This window comes from Copidosoma floridanum, unplaced genomic scaffold (assembly GCF_036245765.1).
Source record: "Copidosoma floridanum isolate Cflo_tuat_1 unplaced genomic scaffold, Cflo_Japanese_pri ptg000001l, whole genome shotgun sequence".
Classification (NCBI taxonomy): domain Eukaryota; kingdom Metazoa; phylum Arthropoda; class Insecta; order Hymenoptera; family Encyrtidae; genus Copidosoma; species Copidosoma floridanum.
Window position 1 is genome coordinate 3090657 of NW_028321878.1, and position 17175 is coordinate 3107831.

General features: G+C 39.3%; 4 protein-coding genes across 6 annotated transcripts; 3 read left to right on the forward strand and 1 right to left on the reverse strand.

Moving 5' to 3' along the window:
* Window positions 1-480: 480 nt before the first annotated feature.
* LOC106640366 (E3 ubiquitin-protein ligase RNF34) lies at window positions 481-3113 on the forward strand. Of its 2 annotated transcripts, none has more exons than XM_014354374.2 (6): window positions 481-860; window positions 1192-1384; window positions 1544-1712; window positions 1781-2108; window positions 2194-2374; window positions 2498-3113. In XM_014354374.2, the coding sequence occupies exons 1-6, from the start codon at window positions 813-815 to the stop codon at window positions 2671-2673; spliced, it is 1095 nt and encodes a 364-aa protein (XP_014209860.2). In that variant the 5' UTR covers window positions 481-812; the 3' UTR covers window positions 2674-3113. The 2 variants fall into 2 exon arrangements, with proteins under 2 accessions (XP_014209860.2, XP_014209861.2); XM_014354375.2 differs by having other exon boundaries at window positions 1784-2108.
* Window positions 3114-3142: 29 nt separating this feature from the next.
* Window positions 3143-4859, reverse strand: mge (translocase of outer mitochondrial membrane 22 homolog mge). Its single transcript, XM_014354378.2, has 3 exons — window positions 4430-4859; window positions 3830-3935; window positions 3143-3705 (listed from the first exon to the last, which is right to left on the reverse strand). The coding sequence occupies exons 1-3, from the start codon at window positions 4553-4555 to the stop codon at window positions 3500-3502; spliced, it is 438 nt and encodes a 145-aa protein (XP_014209864.2). The 5' UTR covers window positions 4556-4859; the 3' UTR covers window positions 3143-3499.
* Window positions 4860-6177: 1318 nt separating this feature from the next.
* On the forward strand, window positions 6178-10873 carry par-6 (partitioning defective protein 6). Of its 2 annotated transcripts, none has more exons than XM_014354377.2 (7): window positions 6178-6233; window positions 6345-6740; window positions 7098-7220; window positions 7432-7660; window positions 7722-7849; window positions 7928-8197; window positions 8291-10873. In XM_014354377.2, exons 3-7 carry the CDS (start codon window positions 7161-7163, stop codon window positions 8597-8599), a joined length of 996 nt encoding a protein of 331 aa, XP_014209863.1. In that variant the 5' UTR covers window positions 6178-6233; window positions 6345-6740; window positions 7098-7160; the 3' UTR covers window positions 8600-10873. The 2 variants fall into 2 exon arrangements, with proteins under 2 accessions (XP_014209863.1, XP_014209862.1); XM_014354376.2 differs by having other exon boundaries at window positions 6345-6577.
* Window positions 10874-11121: 248 nt separating this feature from the next.
* Window positions 11122-15581, forward strand: LOC106640336 (uncharacterized). Its single transcript, XM_089588751.1, has 16 exons — window positions 11122-11388; window positions 11457-11535; window positions 11592-11770; window positions 11834-11917; window positions 12005-12073; window positions 12144-12242; window positions 12336-12514; window positions 12615-12964; window positions 13001-13243; window positions 13325-13477; window positions 13567-13777; window positions 13860-14505; window positions 14590-14775; window positions 14868-15038; window positions 15134-15314; window positions 15403-15581. The coding sequence occupies exons 1-16, from the start codon at window positions 11122-11124 to the stop codon at window positions 15579-15581; spliced, it is 3276 nt and encodes a 1091-aa protein (XP_089444877.1).
* Window positions 15582-17175: the final 1594 nt, after the last annotated feature.

Consider the following 17175-nt stretch of genomic DNA (forward strand, 5'->3'; position numbering starts at 1 on the left):
ATAACTCATGTCTCGTCTACAGTAAGTAACTAAGTAGCATGTGTGAATCTCAAATCTCAATTCAAAAAAAAGAGTATACCTGTAGGTAATTAGGTATCCTTATATACCTATACGTATACATATTGGGTTGGGAATGTTGGGAATCCTTACCAAAATCCCGCTTGTTTTCTTATATATAGTCGGGAACGGGAGAACTTCGTACAGGTTAAATGTGCGTTTTCGCACTTTCAAAGGAAAGTTTCAAGTTGCAAAAGACTAATTGAGTTGGAAAAAAATAGCTAAGGTATTGTCATCTCCTCAAAAATATGTTATTGAAAGACTTTCATCGTAGTATAATCGTTGAACGTGTAAAAAAAATAAACATCGAATTGCACCTATAAGGCCTGTGTTATTTTTCCCCCAAGTGACTATATATATCGCAAGAGTCACGTGACCTTTTTGGAATCCCAAAATATATATACTCTGTAAGAATATCGAACAGTGCACACAACATATGTCATCAAATGTACATACATTGCAGAAAAACACCGAACCCTTACAACATTAAGCAGATCGTTGGAAAATCAACAATTCCTTAAACAATAGTATCATCATATTAAAATCAGCAACGGCGAAGGGGACCTATACTCTTTTCGGAGGTGGTTAGATGGCAAGAAACTGCAGTAACAGAAAAGTTTTCGAGCGTAACATGATCTAACCTCAAAAATATAGAAGGAAGTAAGAGAAGAGGAGGAGAGGAAGCTTATTTACTAATCCGTCTCTTTATTTTATTAACGCGTCTACGCCTGTATACCAAAGGCATTCATGTCGACATGTCTTGCGAGGCTTGCTCCATCAAATTTTCCCTTTTCAAGAGAAAAGTAAGTGTCATTTGCGCATCTACCTGATAAGTACACGTCTTTTTTCCTCTCGTCCTTGACAATGGCTTTCAACAACAGTGTAGCTGCTTGACTTTAAAAAAAAAAACAACATACCTAATAAGTACTAGTAAACGTAATTTCAACATATTTATACTGACTCAAACGATTGCACAAGTCGTTAAGTGCATTGTTATTTGTGAAGCTGTGATACTTTATGAAAAGCACCCTATGCAAGATTTTCTCCTTACTCTGTATAGAGTCAGCAAGAATTTAAATAACCGAAGCTTTTTTCACTGGTTTTTTTTTCACGTTAATCTGTCTTCAATTTCAGAAACAATGTATGGACTGCTTACGTTATTTTTGCACAGAATGCGTCATAAGGCGCTTTGACAGAATATTGAGCTGTGACAATTGCAGTATGCTCTCTCGCAGACCTCTTATAAGAAGCCAAATATTGCAAATGCGATCCAAATATTTGCGACAGTACCTTTTGGCAAAGAAAGTTTCTCTTAGAGGATGCATAGGTAAATTTTTTTCATGTGTGACTTGATTTTCTGTTTATGAGTGATTGTCAAATACCTAGTCTAGTTTCAAATATGTAAAACCATATTAAATTATTTTTTAAAATTATCATTAAGTCTAAAGTTTTTTGAACTTATACTTAATATACTTGATGGCTCTAGAAAAAGAAGATTTGGTGAATTTACTAATTATTTTTGCTAATGGTACCGATGTGATAAGAAACAATGATAGAATAGGAAATACACCACAAACCCAAGCAAACGAAAACAGAAGAAATACTCACGAAAATAGAACAGGATTCCATGAGTATAGGGCAGAATCTAATGACGGGTATGTTATTACATTCAATTTGAATTTTCATGCAAAAGTAGATTTTTATTAATAGCATAATACTTAAGTAGGCAGTCAAATCGTCCTGAAGTACTTGAAACAAATGAAAATTCTTCGGTACGTCGATCTAGAAGTCCACAAAATAATGAAAGAACAGTTGGCCATGTTACTACCCCCGAAGAAGTTCAAGAACCAGTGGCAAGTAGAGTAGATCACCATGTTGAAATTGAGGAAGTATCTGAGGAGGACGATATTGAAATTCAAGTTTCAGAAAATCATGAAACTGACGGAAACCAAGGACCTGAACCTGTGATAACTGAACATGATGAAGTGTTGGAGGTACCTAACACTGAAGGTATCCAAGAGAGTAGTAGAATGTGCTCTGAAATACTAACGGTACTCAATTTTTTTTTTTTTTTCATTTTGTACCAATGGTTAATGATTGATAATTGTTTTACTAAATCATCCATATTTGTTATAGTGGACGGGCACTGTAAAATTGTCAGATATAAAAGAATTGTCAGATTTAGAAAATTTAAGCCCAAAACAGCTTAAAGATTTACTGAGTATGAACAGAGTTGACTTTAAAGGCTGTGTTGAAAGATGTGAACTCCTAGACAGAGCTTGTAGATTATGGGAAGAATATAAAAAATCTAGAACAGGTAAATTACGTAAAATTAGTTTCAATATTCGAGCAAATGCAATATCGTTGTAAATGTTTCAATATAAAGTATTAAAATGATAAAATTTCATAAGACAGTTATTATCTAGTTGTGTATTTACAGTTATCGAAACGGCAGACGAGGATGCACTTTGTAAAATTTGTTTGGATGCTCCAATAGAATGTGTGATATTGGAATGTGGACACATGGCGTGTTGTATTAATTGTGGAAAACAAATGTCCGAGTGTCCTATATGTAGGCAGTATGTTGTTCGTGTTGTAAGGTTTTTCAAGGCCTGATTAATTGGTTTTAAAAAATTTGGTGATATTTATGTATAAAAAAAAAAAATACAGTTATTATTTAATTTAACACGCTAAATCAAATAAATTGTTTTCAATATAACTATTGATTTTTAAAATTTTTATCTTTGTCAATGCAACGTATATGTACGAGATTGTAAAAAGTTATAGTTTTAAGGAAAGTAAAATATATTTAAATACCATCTTCAATATTATACTCTCATTATATGAATTCAATGAATTTTCGATAGCTTTTTATTATTATTAGTAATATTTCGTTATAATTTGTAAATTGTCTACTAATATTAAGTGATATGATACAAAATCATGCCAACTCTTAATCAGGTTGAGATCGTAACATCAAGTCATGCTAAAACTACAGAGTAATTAATATGTAGGTTGTTTTCTATGTCATTTCATAAAAATAAAACAAGATAAGTTATTAACAAAAAAATTTACTATTTTAAGTAATGCCATCATTCGGAATGATGCAGTTTGTAAAAGATTAACAAAGCAAATCATAAACTTGCTGAATGGTAAAGTTTTGCAAACTCCATTATCATAGTTTACAAATATGTGTATGTATAAAACACAACATAAAATTTTTTGCAAGCGTCATTCGTACTACTATATTACACACAATTTTTTTTTAAAACTCAGCACTATTAACAGATTTTTATTACTAGTTATTTTTTTTGTTCCAATTCTTTTTCACATGACATTTTGTTGTAATATATGCGTGAAGAAGAAAAAGTTTAACCGTTTTATTATGACAATCCAGTGTTTTGTGAAATAACTTTTTCAAGTTTTTTGTAATAACGTCAAATTATCTCTGAATTGGAGGAGGCATTGGGAAACCACCAGCATCACCACCTGGCATTGCTGTATTTGGTCCAAATAACACTTGTTTCTGTTGGAGGCGTTGTGCTTCTTCCATTTGTGCTCTTTCAATTTCAAAAATTAAAGGAGCAATCAAAATTGCTGAAGAACTGAAGAATATCCACGTCGTATTACACGAAAAAGAATAAAAGCCTGAAAACAAAGTATAAAGTATTCATCATACATTTTAAGAGACACTTATACAATTGCCATGGTAGGTAAATCAATATCAGATTAGTACCTACCAGAAAAAAAATAATAAATCAGAATTTCTAACCTTTCACGAAATTTTTCAAGAAGCATGCCGCGCTACAGCTGAAATTCCTGACTCCATCCGGGAACATTTCAGTGAGTCCAACAAGCCTCTCCAAAACAGTCTCGTCCTGGACAATGAAATTCAACAGAAAGCGTGTTGTTCCGTCATTAAATGATACATAAAGTGAAAGATTACCATACAGAAACAAGGGGTAGAGGTAGTAAGTTCAAAGATGAAAAAACAAATTTAAGACCACCGATGCGTTACTTGGAGGCATTGTCTAGAGTTTAACTCGTAAAAAAAATCTGAAGCGTCTAAGATTAAGTATGTCAAAGACAGGAGAGTTCAAGCGTGAACAATTAAATTTATAAAAAAGCTAGGACTGCCGAACCGGGCTCGCCGCAGCATGTGCTCCTCACGGAGCGATTGTGTAATCGGTATACTAGCTTTAAAAAAAAAAAAAAAAAAAAAAAAAAATGAGTAGTAGCATGCTGCCGCACGCGGTCGAAGAGCCAAGAGCCGGGTATTGTGATATTCTTGGAGATGAGTCGAGGAATTAGGGTAATTAAAGTACAAGGGTAAAAGAATATACACGAGTGTGTAACTCTAGCATGAGCGCACCTCTTCATCGGCTTCGTCCTCTTCTGGTAGCAGGCACTTAACCTCTGGTGATCGTGCATCGCTGCTACCCATGCCGCTGTCCAACTGATGCTCGATTAGCTCGGGCTCCTCGGTGATGGTGGCCATAAATGCTCCCGGAGCGTGTGATGAACAAACGATGTCTCGGGCGTCGTGGGTTAGATTGCTTGATTTTTTTTGCTCGTCCTACAGTTGTACAGAAAAAATCGACAACGCACAACTCCTGATGATTATAGGGTGTTTATGAACTTCCTCATGCGGACCTCGAGGATGACAACGGGGTTGCACTACTGCAAACTGCACCAATTACTATATATCAATCTCAATATTATCACTGCTCCGAACGCGAGTCGCGACTGCTATCTGACTGCTATAGCTCACTTCACATACTATACCTACATGAGTATACCTACTTCAAGGGGGCAAAGTTCTTTTACTGTTCTTTAGCTTTAGTTTTTATACTTACAACACCACTAGAGTAGAGAAGAGACACATGCACATCAGCGAATGGTGATTGGTGAATGGCAGTCTGGCAGAGATGGGAGCATTATAAGAACTAATGTATGGGCCTATGGGAATGGGAAATCAATATAATTTTTACAGCGCTGTATGATTTTAATGATTAATATCTTTCTTTATAAAAAAAAAAATGTAGCCCAATATACTTGCACATATCTTTCTTGCCCCTACGTGTACATCTTGTTTAAAATTAATCATTATAACCATTCGATTTTATGAGTAATGTTTAAATAAGGGAAAATGATATCATATATTAATCTTGCCTGAATAAGTTTTTAATAAAATCTGCTCCAGAACATGCATACAAATACGAGCTATAGTTAAAATATAATAAAATAAATTGTATCTATACGTACATTTAATTTAACTGCCAACAGGACTGTATAACAGAATGAGAGTATTTATTAGAGTATTTTTATTTACTGTTGTAGATGATTAATTTTATTTGTTTACCCTTAAAATAGATCGTTGTCCAAGGTAACGCAGGAAACGTCTCTCTTACAGGTCTTGCGTTTATCATATGCAGATTATTAGGTTATTGACTGCCATCAGCAGTTGGTTTCTGAATTCAAAACTATATATATTTGTATATTTATACAGAGATACAATAACATTTTTTTTTCTATCTCGCTAAACAATTATAATGACTTTTGTAACTAGGACAAGTGGAAACATTTTTGACAACACTGTACGGATACTTATATGTTTACAATTTGATAAACATCTTGCAGAACAGAAATTCGAAAATTTCAACAAGGAAAACCTGACAGGCACAATATTATAAATAACGCTTTTATACATGTTGAATAATTATAGTTCTCAATTTTCAACAAGGTTAATTTTTTAGCTATTGCCGCAAGTTTAAAAAAAAAAATCTCTTATTAAGATGATGACCAACTAGGTAATTTCATCATCAAATATTATTCATACAATTGGTTAGCGATAAAAAATATTTTTCGAAAAGTTGAAAGAAAAAATTGGGTAAGCAACTAGTTACTCATCATTTAATCATCGGATATGTGTATTACAAAACATGAAAATTAAAAAAAAAAAAGTAATATTCGAGAAAATGAAAATAAAATTTCTTTAACAAATTATCTTTTTTGACTGCAGGCTTAAGATCAAGAGGCTATTTATCTTTTCTGCATCGATGCAGATACCTATCTAATCTGAAGAGTGTTGTTGTCACGTTCTGGTACCAGAAAGTGACCCTATATGACTTGATTAGAGCATCAGACACATAAATAACGCAGCTTAGATTGTACAGGTACCTAGATTATTAATTTGCCAAACGATTAACACATAAATTATAAGATTGCAAAACACAGATTTTGTTGTTGTTGATCAAATCGGAAATGTTCCTCCTTTTATTGTGTAGATAACAACCTACGACGACTATCGTGTGAGATAAGTATAGTCACTTCTACCACCTCGCATAAGCGCGCATCAAGCAGGTGTCCGTGACGTCATGTCCACATTATCATATATATATATGCATCAATAGGATCGACTCATTCCATCGAAATGCGGCTGCTGCTTTGATTCATGCTGCTGACTGCTGATGTGCTGATTAGTACTGCTGGAGCAGAGAAATAGTGTGGAGACTCATAGGTAGAGTATTACACGAATAGGTACCTTGCCGTCCCCAGGTGACTCCTTAGTCCTTGGAGAAGAGAGAACGTTATCAAGTTCTAGTGCGCGCGTAAGTGTTTGAGTGGGTGGGTGTATGTGTGTATATGCTAGCTAGGACAGCGCTGCATGGCTGCAGGTAAAGGTAACTAATAATCTACACACTATACGACTACACAGTACTGCACACTCTCGACTCCCTCTTTTTTCCTCTCCTGTATAACAGTCTTTCTCACTCTCTCTCTTTCTCTCGAGAGCCACCAGCTTCTAGTTTCTCGCGCTCCTTGCTAGTTCGTTCGTCTGGCTAAAAAACTTGTAACAAGTACTTGAATATTTATTTACCTTGTGGTGCGGGGGATTGCCGTCTTTTTGGGCCACATATAATCCGTACCGCTCCTTTTCTGCCAAATATACTTAATACCTTGTTCGCTGCATCCATGCACCTTCGCCTCCTCGATTATTACTCCGTTGCATTATTCGGACTACCTGCGCTACTTTGCAGCGGCCTGTTACCATCAGCGACACGTCCGCGTCTCCACTGGACGCCGCTACCAAGGTGAGAAACATGTCCAAGAACAAGCTGCATCATCACATCAACAGCAGTATCGTCGCCGTTAAGAGCAAGGTAAGAAAATATGTCTGCCCCTTTACTTACACACCTGACTATTATTATTCACCTTATTCTTTTCTCTATGTGTCTCTGTCTCTCGCTCTCTTGCTCTATCTGTTCACCACAATGCAATTAGTCATTCACCTCCTTGCTTCATGATTTTTAATGTGGAATTTTAATGTGAACCTGTTTTTTTTTTTTTTTTTACCCGATGTCTTTCAAATAGTTTGATGCAGACATCATTAGATTTTCCATTAATCGCAATGAGTCCACCAGCTATGACAATTTTAGAAATCTGTTGGCAGAGAGACATGACATAGGACCAGATTTTAGTTTTAATATTTACTACACTGATCCCACTGATGGGGATCTTTTACCAATTAACAATGACAACAACTTGGCAAGGGCACTTGTTGCTGCCAAGCCACTCTTGAGAATTTTAATACAGAGGCAAGGTATGTACACTGTATGCTGTGATTGTTGCACTACATTAATTGATAATAATAAAAATTCTAGGTGAAGGACTGGAAGAAATGAATGGCAGCAGTACTTTGAAACATAAAAATATATTATCCAGCATCTTGAGTGGTACACCAGGAAAACCAAAACCACTTGCTATCTCAAATCCTCATGACTTTAGACAGGTAAGCTGTTGACTTTTTTTTTTCTTTTTCAATCATTCCTTATCTCAGAAAGATAATTCTATTTTAAACGTTTCTTAGGTGTCAGCTATTATTGATGTTGACATTTTACCTGAAACTTGTCGTCGTGTTAAACTTTTGAAGCATGGGTTAGATAAGCCTCTTGGTTTTTACATAAAGGACGGTGAAAATTTTAGACTAGGGCCAGATGGCACGTTTGAGAAAGTACCAGGAGTATTTATTAGTAGGCTTGTACCAGGTGGTTTAGCGGAAGGTACGGGTTTGTTGGCGGTCAACGACGAGGTGCTAGAAGTTAACGGGATTGAAGTTGCCGGAAAAACTCTTGATCAGGTAACAAAAGCTATGATTTACTTATTTTCTTTAAAATTACTTTTCATGTCAAAAATGAATTCAATGTAAACGCATAAAAAAAATAATGTTCAGGTTACAGACATGATGATTGCAAATTCATCAAACTTGATAATCACTGTAAAACCCGCAAATCAAAGAACAGCATTGTCTATGCCGCGACGAGGTTCATTCTCTCGTAACAGTCAGTTATCATCCGGTAGTCAACAGTCAATGCAGAGTGCTGCAACTGGAAGTGACGAGGAAATTGACGAAATAGTTGATCTGACAGGTGTGAATTTACACGACGACGCGTCCAGCTCGTCGCATCACCAGTCTCATCACCATCACCACCATCACAATCGAGGTTTCAGCCATCATGACCAAGGTGTCTTACATCTTTGAAAATCCTTCATTTTCCTTAATTTTTTTAATATTCTGGTCAATGAAAAAATACTCTTACATGAAAACGAAGCGATAGACACATTGGCTTCCTAATTTTGAGTTGATACTTATGATAGCGCAGTTCGAATATACTGCAAAGCCACAGTGCCTCATTGATTGGCCCATCAATAAGAAATCTAGAGCAAAGAGATATTTTTTATACTGAAAAGTTTGTTCTAATTGCAAGTAGGCAGGCAATGATAACTTAAAATATTTATACTATTGAAAGCAACGTTATAGCTCGATATAGTATAGACGAGTACTTTGCATCATAAAAAAAAATACTTGATTTCCATGGTGCAAAGATATTATTGTAAATTTTTAAACCAGTTTTGCTTCAGTTATGATGATAATCAAAATGAATTTGAAAGCAAAACTAAGTAATCAATTTTTTTTAAGGCTTTTGCTATTTGATTTATAAGTTATACAGAAAAATAAAAATATCGATATTTAATTTAATTTAATAGGAGTTACAAAAAAACTAGCAATATCGCGACTGTCATTTAGATATTATTGAAAAGACCAGTGTATTGGTCGAATTTTACAAATGTATATTGTCGAGTACTTAATAATTTCGTGGGGATTTTAACCGTATTTTACGTAAAGAAAATTCTCAAGAATTCAGTTAGTGCATAGTATTTTAATCTAAAACTAGCAGATTTTACTGATTAGAAATCAGTTTAGTATGCTTTTATATTACAGGAGTTTTTCTTCCAACTTCTTTGACAACCATATTTTACGTAACATTAGGTACACACATTATTTTCTTAATAAACTGTTGCCTCCGAAGTCTTTATATATAATTATACATATTCATAAAAGTCACTATAAAATGTTGTTTAAAAACGTAACAAATTAGCAAAAACTTACATTTTTGCCGTTATGTAATGAAAAATTATTTTTAAGCACATTTGATGAATTTTATTTTTTTACAAAAATTTTTATCGATTTTAATTTTTCTTTTATTTAAAAAAATTGTCATTAATCACAGTCCACGAATCAAAGTATTAAAAATTGGACTTTCTTGGTGGACTTCATACAAGTAGGTTTTATTAAGAACTCTTGTCATGAATTTTTATAAAATCAAACAAACGTGAAAATTAACATAAAGTACTAGTAAGGGTATCGTACTGAACTCATCTGATATATCAGGAACTGCCTACCTTATACTTGTACTAGTACGTCACATTAAAATGTGTATTTTCATCTTTTACCTATACATATATACATAAATTAATTAAAATATCATACAAACAATAGACACGGAAGCCTAATAATTGTATATAACCAAATTTAAATAAGTCAAATAACAACAGAGGCCTTTATCGATTATACATACATTTGTAAATAAGTAGAATTATTAAAACCGAGTAGTTTATTGCGTAAGATAAAAAAAGTATATTGGATGAATTGAAGTAGTTCTAAATTTTTCAAACCCAAAATTGGGCACTAAAGTGCTCTTGTTGCAATTATACAATTGAATTCTTCGACACTTGACGTAGTTGTTAAATCTACTTCCGAAAATCGCGATTGTACTCGACGAACACGAGGATTTTCCGTAATGTTGACGTTTTCGAATTTTAAATCCATTTTTTACAAACGTGTTATTTGTTATCAAATAAGCAATAGATATTAAATCGTATAACTTTTTTTTTTAACTCTATGCAGTATTTTCTGCAGCTCTTTAAAACTTATTTAAAATGTAATGTTCTTATTATATTATTATTGTTTAAAAGGTTTTTTTCTTTTGTTATCCATGTATGTACTTATTTAGCGAAATGGGCATCAAAAGATATGAATTAATGCAAAATAATTCAAGTATTTTTACAAAATATATTTAATATAAAATTAATTTAATTTTTGTTTTTACATGAGACTTGAATAAACAAAACTGCACCTTCTTTACAGAAAAAAAAAAAAGAAACAATAAAGTACGAAATAATTTATAACTGCGATAAACGATTACTATACGTGATTCCCTGCTGTCTGTACCAATCGATTTCACGACACTTTTCATACGTTGATGATTTTATGGGATCTTGCGTAAAGAAAAGAAAAAGAAAAAAGCGTTTCTCGTACTCTCTCTATACCAGTAGTCACAAGAAATTATTAAAAAGTAATTGATCGACTGGAAAAATGTCTTAAAAAGTATTATATATTGTAAAAAAAAGATTTAGCACTTTTGTATTGACATTGTGCGATGGCAGCTAACGAAGAATAAAATATTTTACTGTATCCCTTGTGTATATGTACAGTCAATGAAATAACCACACCTGCAGTTTCATTATAATTTCCAGCTTCCTATACAATGCTGTACATGTATTTTGTAACAAAAGAGCAACGCTTTGGTTAAACAAGCCTCGTCATATCCGCGTGTTACATTTCTGTACAACTAATCACGCTTCTTTCCCCTTGAATTTCGAAGAAATGGCTTTTTTTTTTTTTTTTCTTCAAAAAAATCGGTAAGTGATCGGTAAAGCACCATGTCCTTCGTCGACTACGGACTGAACATATTCCCACTGCCGAGTTGGCGACACCGCGACAATGTCCTCCACTCGGGCGGTGACTGTCCACCGCTCTGCTGCGAAGACTCCCTCGACTCGCTGCGGGACTCGTGCTACCGCGCCATCGTGGACCACCTGATCGACCTCGGCACCGGCACCGAAAACGAACTTTTGCTGGCCAGGCGCGAACTCGACAAGTTCAAAAGCCTCGTACTCACGGACGAGCAAGCCGAGCAGCTTGGACGCGTAAGTCGTGTCCACAAGTTATTGACTGAACTACTTGATCGAGTTGTGTGCTATTTATTTTGCATCAGTTTGCCGATGAAGACTGCGACGAAGGCGCCGAACTGGCCCTCAGGAGGAGAATAGAAGACAATCGAGCTTTCATTGCAGGTACACGTGTGATAAATACTTTACATCAGTTGTTGAAATCATGTGAGTCTTTGTAGATTATCTGAGTAAAAAGCACGGGGATCCGAGCGAGGTTGGCGAATCCGGCTGTCCCTGTAAAAACGAGCTGTGCTGCAAGGACGATGCTCAACGTATCCCCGGGCTGACGGACGAGGCGTTTCGGGCTACCATCATACAAAAGGATTCGGAAATCATTTCCCTGAAGAACGAAAAGGCTGTTCGTATGCGATTCTTCCCTGATTTCAAGTCTGTAAACGTAATTACGTGTATTTACGTTCAGGTGAAGGAGACGGAAGTCAAGGAGCTCGAAGAGCAATTGAAAAAACTGCGAGACCACGTCGAGATATTGGAGGGCAATTCACGGGTTCGGTGCACTAATTACATTGAAATTTCATGGTGTTAATATTTTGTCTCTCTCTCTCTCGTATAGCTTGTACCCTGAAAATTTCAGATATCTCAAGGACAGTTGCAAGACGCGGTGCTACAAAGGGTCGAGGAAACGGAAATTCTAAAAAAAAACGTAACAGTCTATAATGGCCTACTGATTAAAAACACGTTTCCCAAGTTGTACGAACAATTACGTCTGGCAGATCGAGAGGCTCGAGCGCGAGTTGAGGGCCAAACAGGTCGAGGTCAAGGAAATGCGGAGCCTCCTGTGCGAAGCGCAAAACTCCCGCAAGTGCCTCCTCGTGAGTGGTTTTTAAGTACGAAATTAGTGAGTCAACTCTGAGTGTAAGAAATTAATCTCAACGAGTCGACTTCTCGCGTGTGTCCCGCAAAAGGATGAGCTGACGGCCGCGAGACGCCGAGTCGAGGTGGCCGAGGCTCTGAAGACATCGCAGGAGGCGACGGCCAAGCAACTGGGCCACGAGCGCGACAGCCTCGACAGGAGGAACCGCAAGCAGGAGGAGGAGATCGCCGGGTGCGTCCGGATAATCGAAAAGCTGAACTGCATGTACGATCAAACCGCGGTGAGTGCGGTGTACAGGAATTGCAGCGTTACTTGCAGATGGAATGAAAGATGCGTTTTGTGACCCGTATGGCCGTTAGGCGGACCTGTCGAGGTCGAGGCAGGAGCTCGAGTCGAGGGAGCGCAAGCTGAGCGAGTGTCGGGCCCAGTTGGAGAGCAACGAGCGCGAGGCGAGCCAGTTGATAGACGATCTGAGCGAGTGCCTGCACCAGCTCGGCTCCCCGGACTTACTGGAGCTCTTGATCGGCCCGGACAATGACGACGACGAGGCAGGGCCGTACACCCAAGCGCGCCAGCTCACCCGCGTCCTCGAGCGCATCGTCAGCGAGCACAAGAGGTGCCGGGAGCACCGGTCGTGCCTTCGCAGGGAGATAGACTGCCTGGGGGCCCAGCTGCAGGTGACACCGGTGCGCGGCTACGAGCACATCAAGCTCGAGGCTAGTAGGGAGCTGGCGAGGCTGAGGAGTGTCCTCGTAGGGGCGGAAATTAAGGCCGAGCTCGGGAGCATCTTCGAGGAGTTGCTGGTACAGCTGGACGAGCGCAACGTGGAGATGGTCGAGCGGGCGTACACCGAGGTGGCGAGCGAGGCCTCGCGGGCACTCGAAAGGCTGGACCGGACGATCGGCGAGCACGAGGCTTATCGCGAGTGCGAGAGCGTTTTGCTGCTCGAGCTCGGGACCCTGCAGGACTTGCTCGACGCCGCCGCGAAGAAGATTACTAGTAGGCAGCTGTTACTTACCCTTCATTTGTATATGGTTCATCGATACTGTATGATTTTAAATGTATCGTCGGTTGTTTAAGGCTTGGATTCAAAAGTGAGCCACGAGTGTGACGACAAGTCGGACGAGTTGGAGAAGAAAAATTTCCCACTGCGGAATCCTCTGCTGATGATTTTACAGCGCGTCAAGAAATACACCAGCATCGCCGTGAGGGTCACCGCGGTACTGCAAGACGGTACAATAAAATATGCTATTATTCTTAATGAGAGATGTTGGGAGCAGACATGTATTTATCGTTCGATTGATGGGATCGGTCACCGGTAGAATCCGTTCTGAACGTGTCGCACAAAAAACGCATCGTAGAGCTAGAGAATAGACTGGAGCGAGCTCAGTCCAGCGTCCAAAAGCTCACCGGTGAGAGACACGATCTGAGAGATAAGTACGAAAACAGCAGAAGGCAGTGCGAAGAGCTCGCTTCCGCCGTTGAAAAACTACAAGAGACCTCCACTGAGAGAACCAAAGAGCTGCAAGCAAGGTTACTCCGAATCGCCATGAATTGACGAGCTTTTCTTCCCCCCCCCCCCTTTTATTTTCATGTAAAATTTACTCGTCCGCAGAATCGACTCCTACACCAAACAAAACGAACAGCTGCATAAGCAGATGAAGAGCATCGAAGATGAGTACCGAAAGAGTTGCGAGAAAAACGCAGCTCTGGCCAAGGAGCAGAGCAAGAGTATTGGCAAGTTGCGAAGACAGGTGGAAGCAAAGGAGGCGAGAATCAAGGAGGCCGGCAGGGACATCGACAAGCTGAACTCGGCGCTCGCCAAGTCCAAAGATATGACGGCACTGCTGCAGAGCGCCCTGGAGGAGGTCAACCTGAAGAGCATTTCCGTGCAACAGAGCAAGATCTCGGAATTAGCCGAGGAGAAGAAGCTATTGGTGGGGAAAGTTGGGGAGCTGGAGTCGCAGTTGAACGCGGTCGAGGGGAGCAACGGCAAGTTGCAAGACGACCTGAGGAGGATAATGGCGGACAACGAGCTCTTGGAGGAGCGTGTCGGGTATCTGAGGAGCCTGAACCAGCGGCTCGTGGACGACGAAGCCACGAGGCGCAGCTTCCTACGGACGAACTTGTGCTCCAAGTGCGACGAGCTGATCGACAAGTTCAACCAGTGCTCGAAGCAATCGTGCAATTCTGTCGCGCCTACCAACGATGCGACAAATGTCTACGAGTTGGAGAACCAAGTGAAAAGCCTTACGGAGAAGGTATACATATTTACAGTTTTTCATAAACAAGCTTCTTGCTGGTTGCTTTGCGTTATAACGAAGGGGGGGGGGGAAACACGGCAGATGCGTTATCAGCAAAAAGAGCTGATGATGAAGGAAAAGGAGATCGATGACAAGAACAAGCAGATCGAGCGCTTCAAAGATCTCGTCAGCAGTGCGAACAAGGAGGACAACGACAGCGCGGCCGCCCTGGCGAATCGCGTGGAAATCCTGAACCGCGAGAGGTCCGAGCTGTTGAAGAAATTAAAAGTGAGCCGGCCGTTGACACGTAGAGCGGGACGAGGAGGGAGGGGGTGAATCACAACAAAATCGTCACGTAAGCCGTACATCTCGCGTTACAGCAAACATCGTTGACGTACGAAGATAAGCTCGCTGAAATGCACAAGCAGTACAAACAGAACGAGATTGAATTACTGAAAAACCACAAGGACAGCATCAACTGCTTGGAGGCCAAGTACTTGGAGATGCAGAACGAGGAGGGCAAGATATGCGGCTCGCAAAATTGGCTTCAAGTTAATCCATGGCTTTTGGTTTATTTTTTCATGCTTTCACACATTTGTCACGCGTACCCTTGAGGAAACATAAAAAAACAAACAATGCTTTTCAGACCCTAAACTCGAACCAGCTGCAAGAGCTGCACGACAAGATTTGCAAAAGTAACCTGCTGTGCTCGAGAAATACCCACGAAAGGGACGTTTACGAGGAGCAGAACAAGAGGAAGAACATCAACGAGCTGAAGAGCACTATGTCGAATTGCAGCAGCAAAAGAGTATCGGCGAGTAGGAAAGGTTTGTTCCTCTCTTTAATATTGTACGTGCAAATTACAGTTGCTTACGGCAATATTGTTTTTCGGTTTTGGCAATCCACCTACTGTAGAAGACGCGCGTAGCGTCAAGAACGCGATAAGCGCTTCGAAGCCAATCAGCCGGCAGCAGCGAACCCCTGTGCGAGAAATCTCGAGTTCGCTCGTCGTCCCGGAAAAGGAGTACTCGCACCATCGTCACCTTTCCGTGAAAAGCGAATCGGTGCAGAATAAAAACAGACGTCAAGTATAACAAATCGAGTGGTTCTTTACACGTTTGAGCCTTTCTATATACATAATATGTACTTCAAAGAGGGAGGCTGATTATACGCAATACACAAGTGGATACTACCTCTAACGCACGACCCAAAGTCTCGGTGATGAGCGATACACGTGATAAAGACGATGATACCGGAGTGAGATGATTAATGCTCGCGGGGTATATAATAAAAGTGTACGCGCATTTGCGAGTGTATGGAGGTGAGAGGTGTCGGTACTCTCGCTCGCGAAAAGTAGTCGCGCGAACACGATATGTGTTATTAATGACACTTGCTGAGTCTGCAGCTATACTGTATACAGAGATTCACTCGAAACTTTAATATACCCCCGAAGTAGAAGCTCGCTGCCAATATTACGGGCTCCGGGCCATATATATATATATATAACACCCAGTGCACATACACCAGTAACAGCGTCGCACGTGCAGTGTCTCGAGTGTCGTCGCCTATATGCCTCTTTCTGCGGATTGACTAGCTCTCGTGTGTATAGTTTGCCCGACTATGTATCCTCGACCCTTATCGCGGCTAGTCGAAATCAAATCTCGAGCGAGAGAGTGCCCCAGATGCGTGATGTATGTATCCGATTGCAAACACGTCCCCGCATACAAGAATATATTCTTTTTTTTTTTTTTTTTTTTTTTTTTTTTTTTTTTTTTTTTTTTTTCAATTTGCAACGAGCACAGCAACAACTATAATATATATATAACTGCGGATGAAAGGTAAAAATATATAAGAAGGCATCAAAGAGCTAAGCTGTTTCTATCTATTTACCTCGAGTTCGGGACCCCGAGTGCCGAGTTATGAATATAATTGAAAACAATTTCCCGGCTTCTTTCCCAGCCCTCGGTCTCCGCCAATTCGCGCGTCTTATGAGAGAACGCCGTCCTCAAAGCATAACGGCAGCTTAGAGCGGCTCGCTTTATACACAGTTAAACGCCACTCGGTATATATATATATACCAAAAGCGAGAGAGTATAGGTATACACGTAACTTGCGATTCGCCACCCCGCCCCTATTAAAATTCAATGTCAATTCGAGCAAAGACTCTCTCTCTCTCACTGGCTCGTCGGATAAGCCTCTTTTTTTTTTTTTTCCTTCTCTCGCGGACGACACTGTCTTTTTAAATGGCGAGACGCGCAATTGCGGAAAGGGTGCGCGCCCTCCTCCCCCCGAATATCTTCTACATCTCTTCTTCACTTTTTTTTTTTTCTTCACGCTCAAAAGCGACGCTTCTTCCCACCCCCCCCCCCCCCGTTTTAGATTCAAACTTTCGGAGGATAGGACTTTCGACGTTGTCAAATAAATCGAGGGAGATACTTTACGCCCTTATATTATACGTGTCATATCTTTTAAACCTCCACCAATACATATAATGTACGTGTAAGCGGGTGTATGTGCACGCGTACATATGCATATAGACACGCGTCGCTAAAAAGGGGGAACGAATTGCTCCGCGTGTGGTATATACCCTTTTCAGTCTCCGATGGCTTTATACTTCGTTTATCAATTACTTCGGAATCACTGGCCTTTTGACTTTGACGATTATTATTATTATGATGATGATGATGA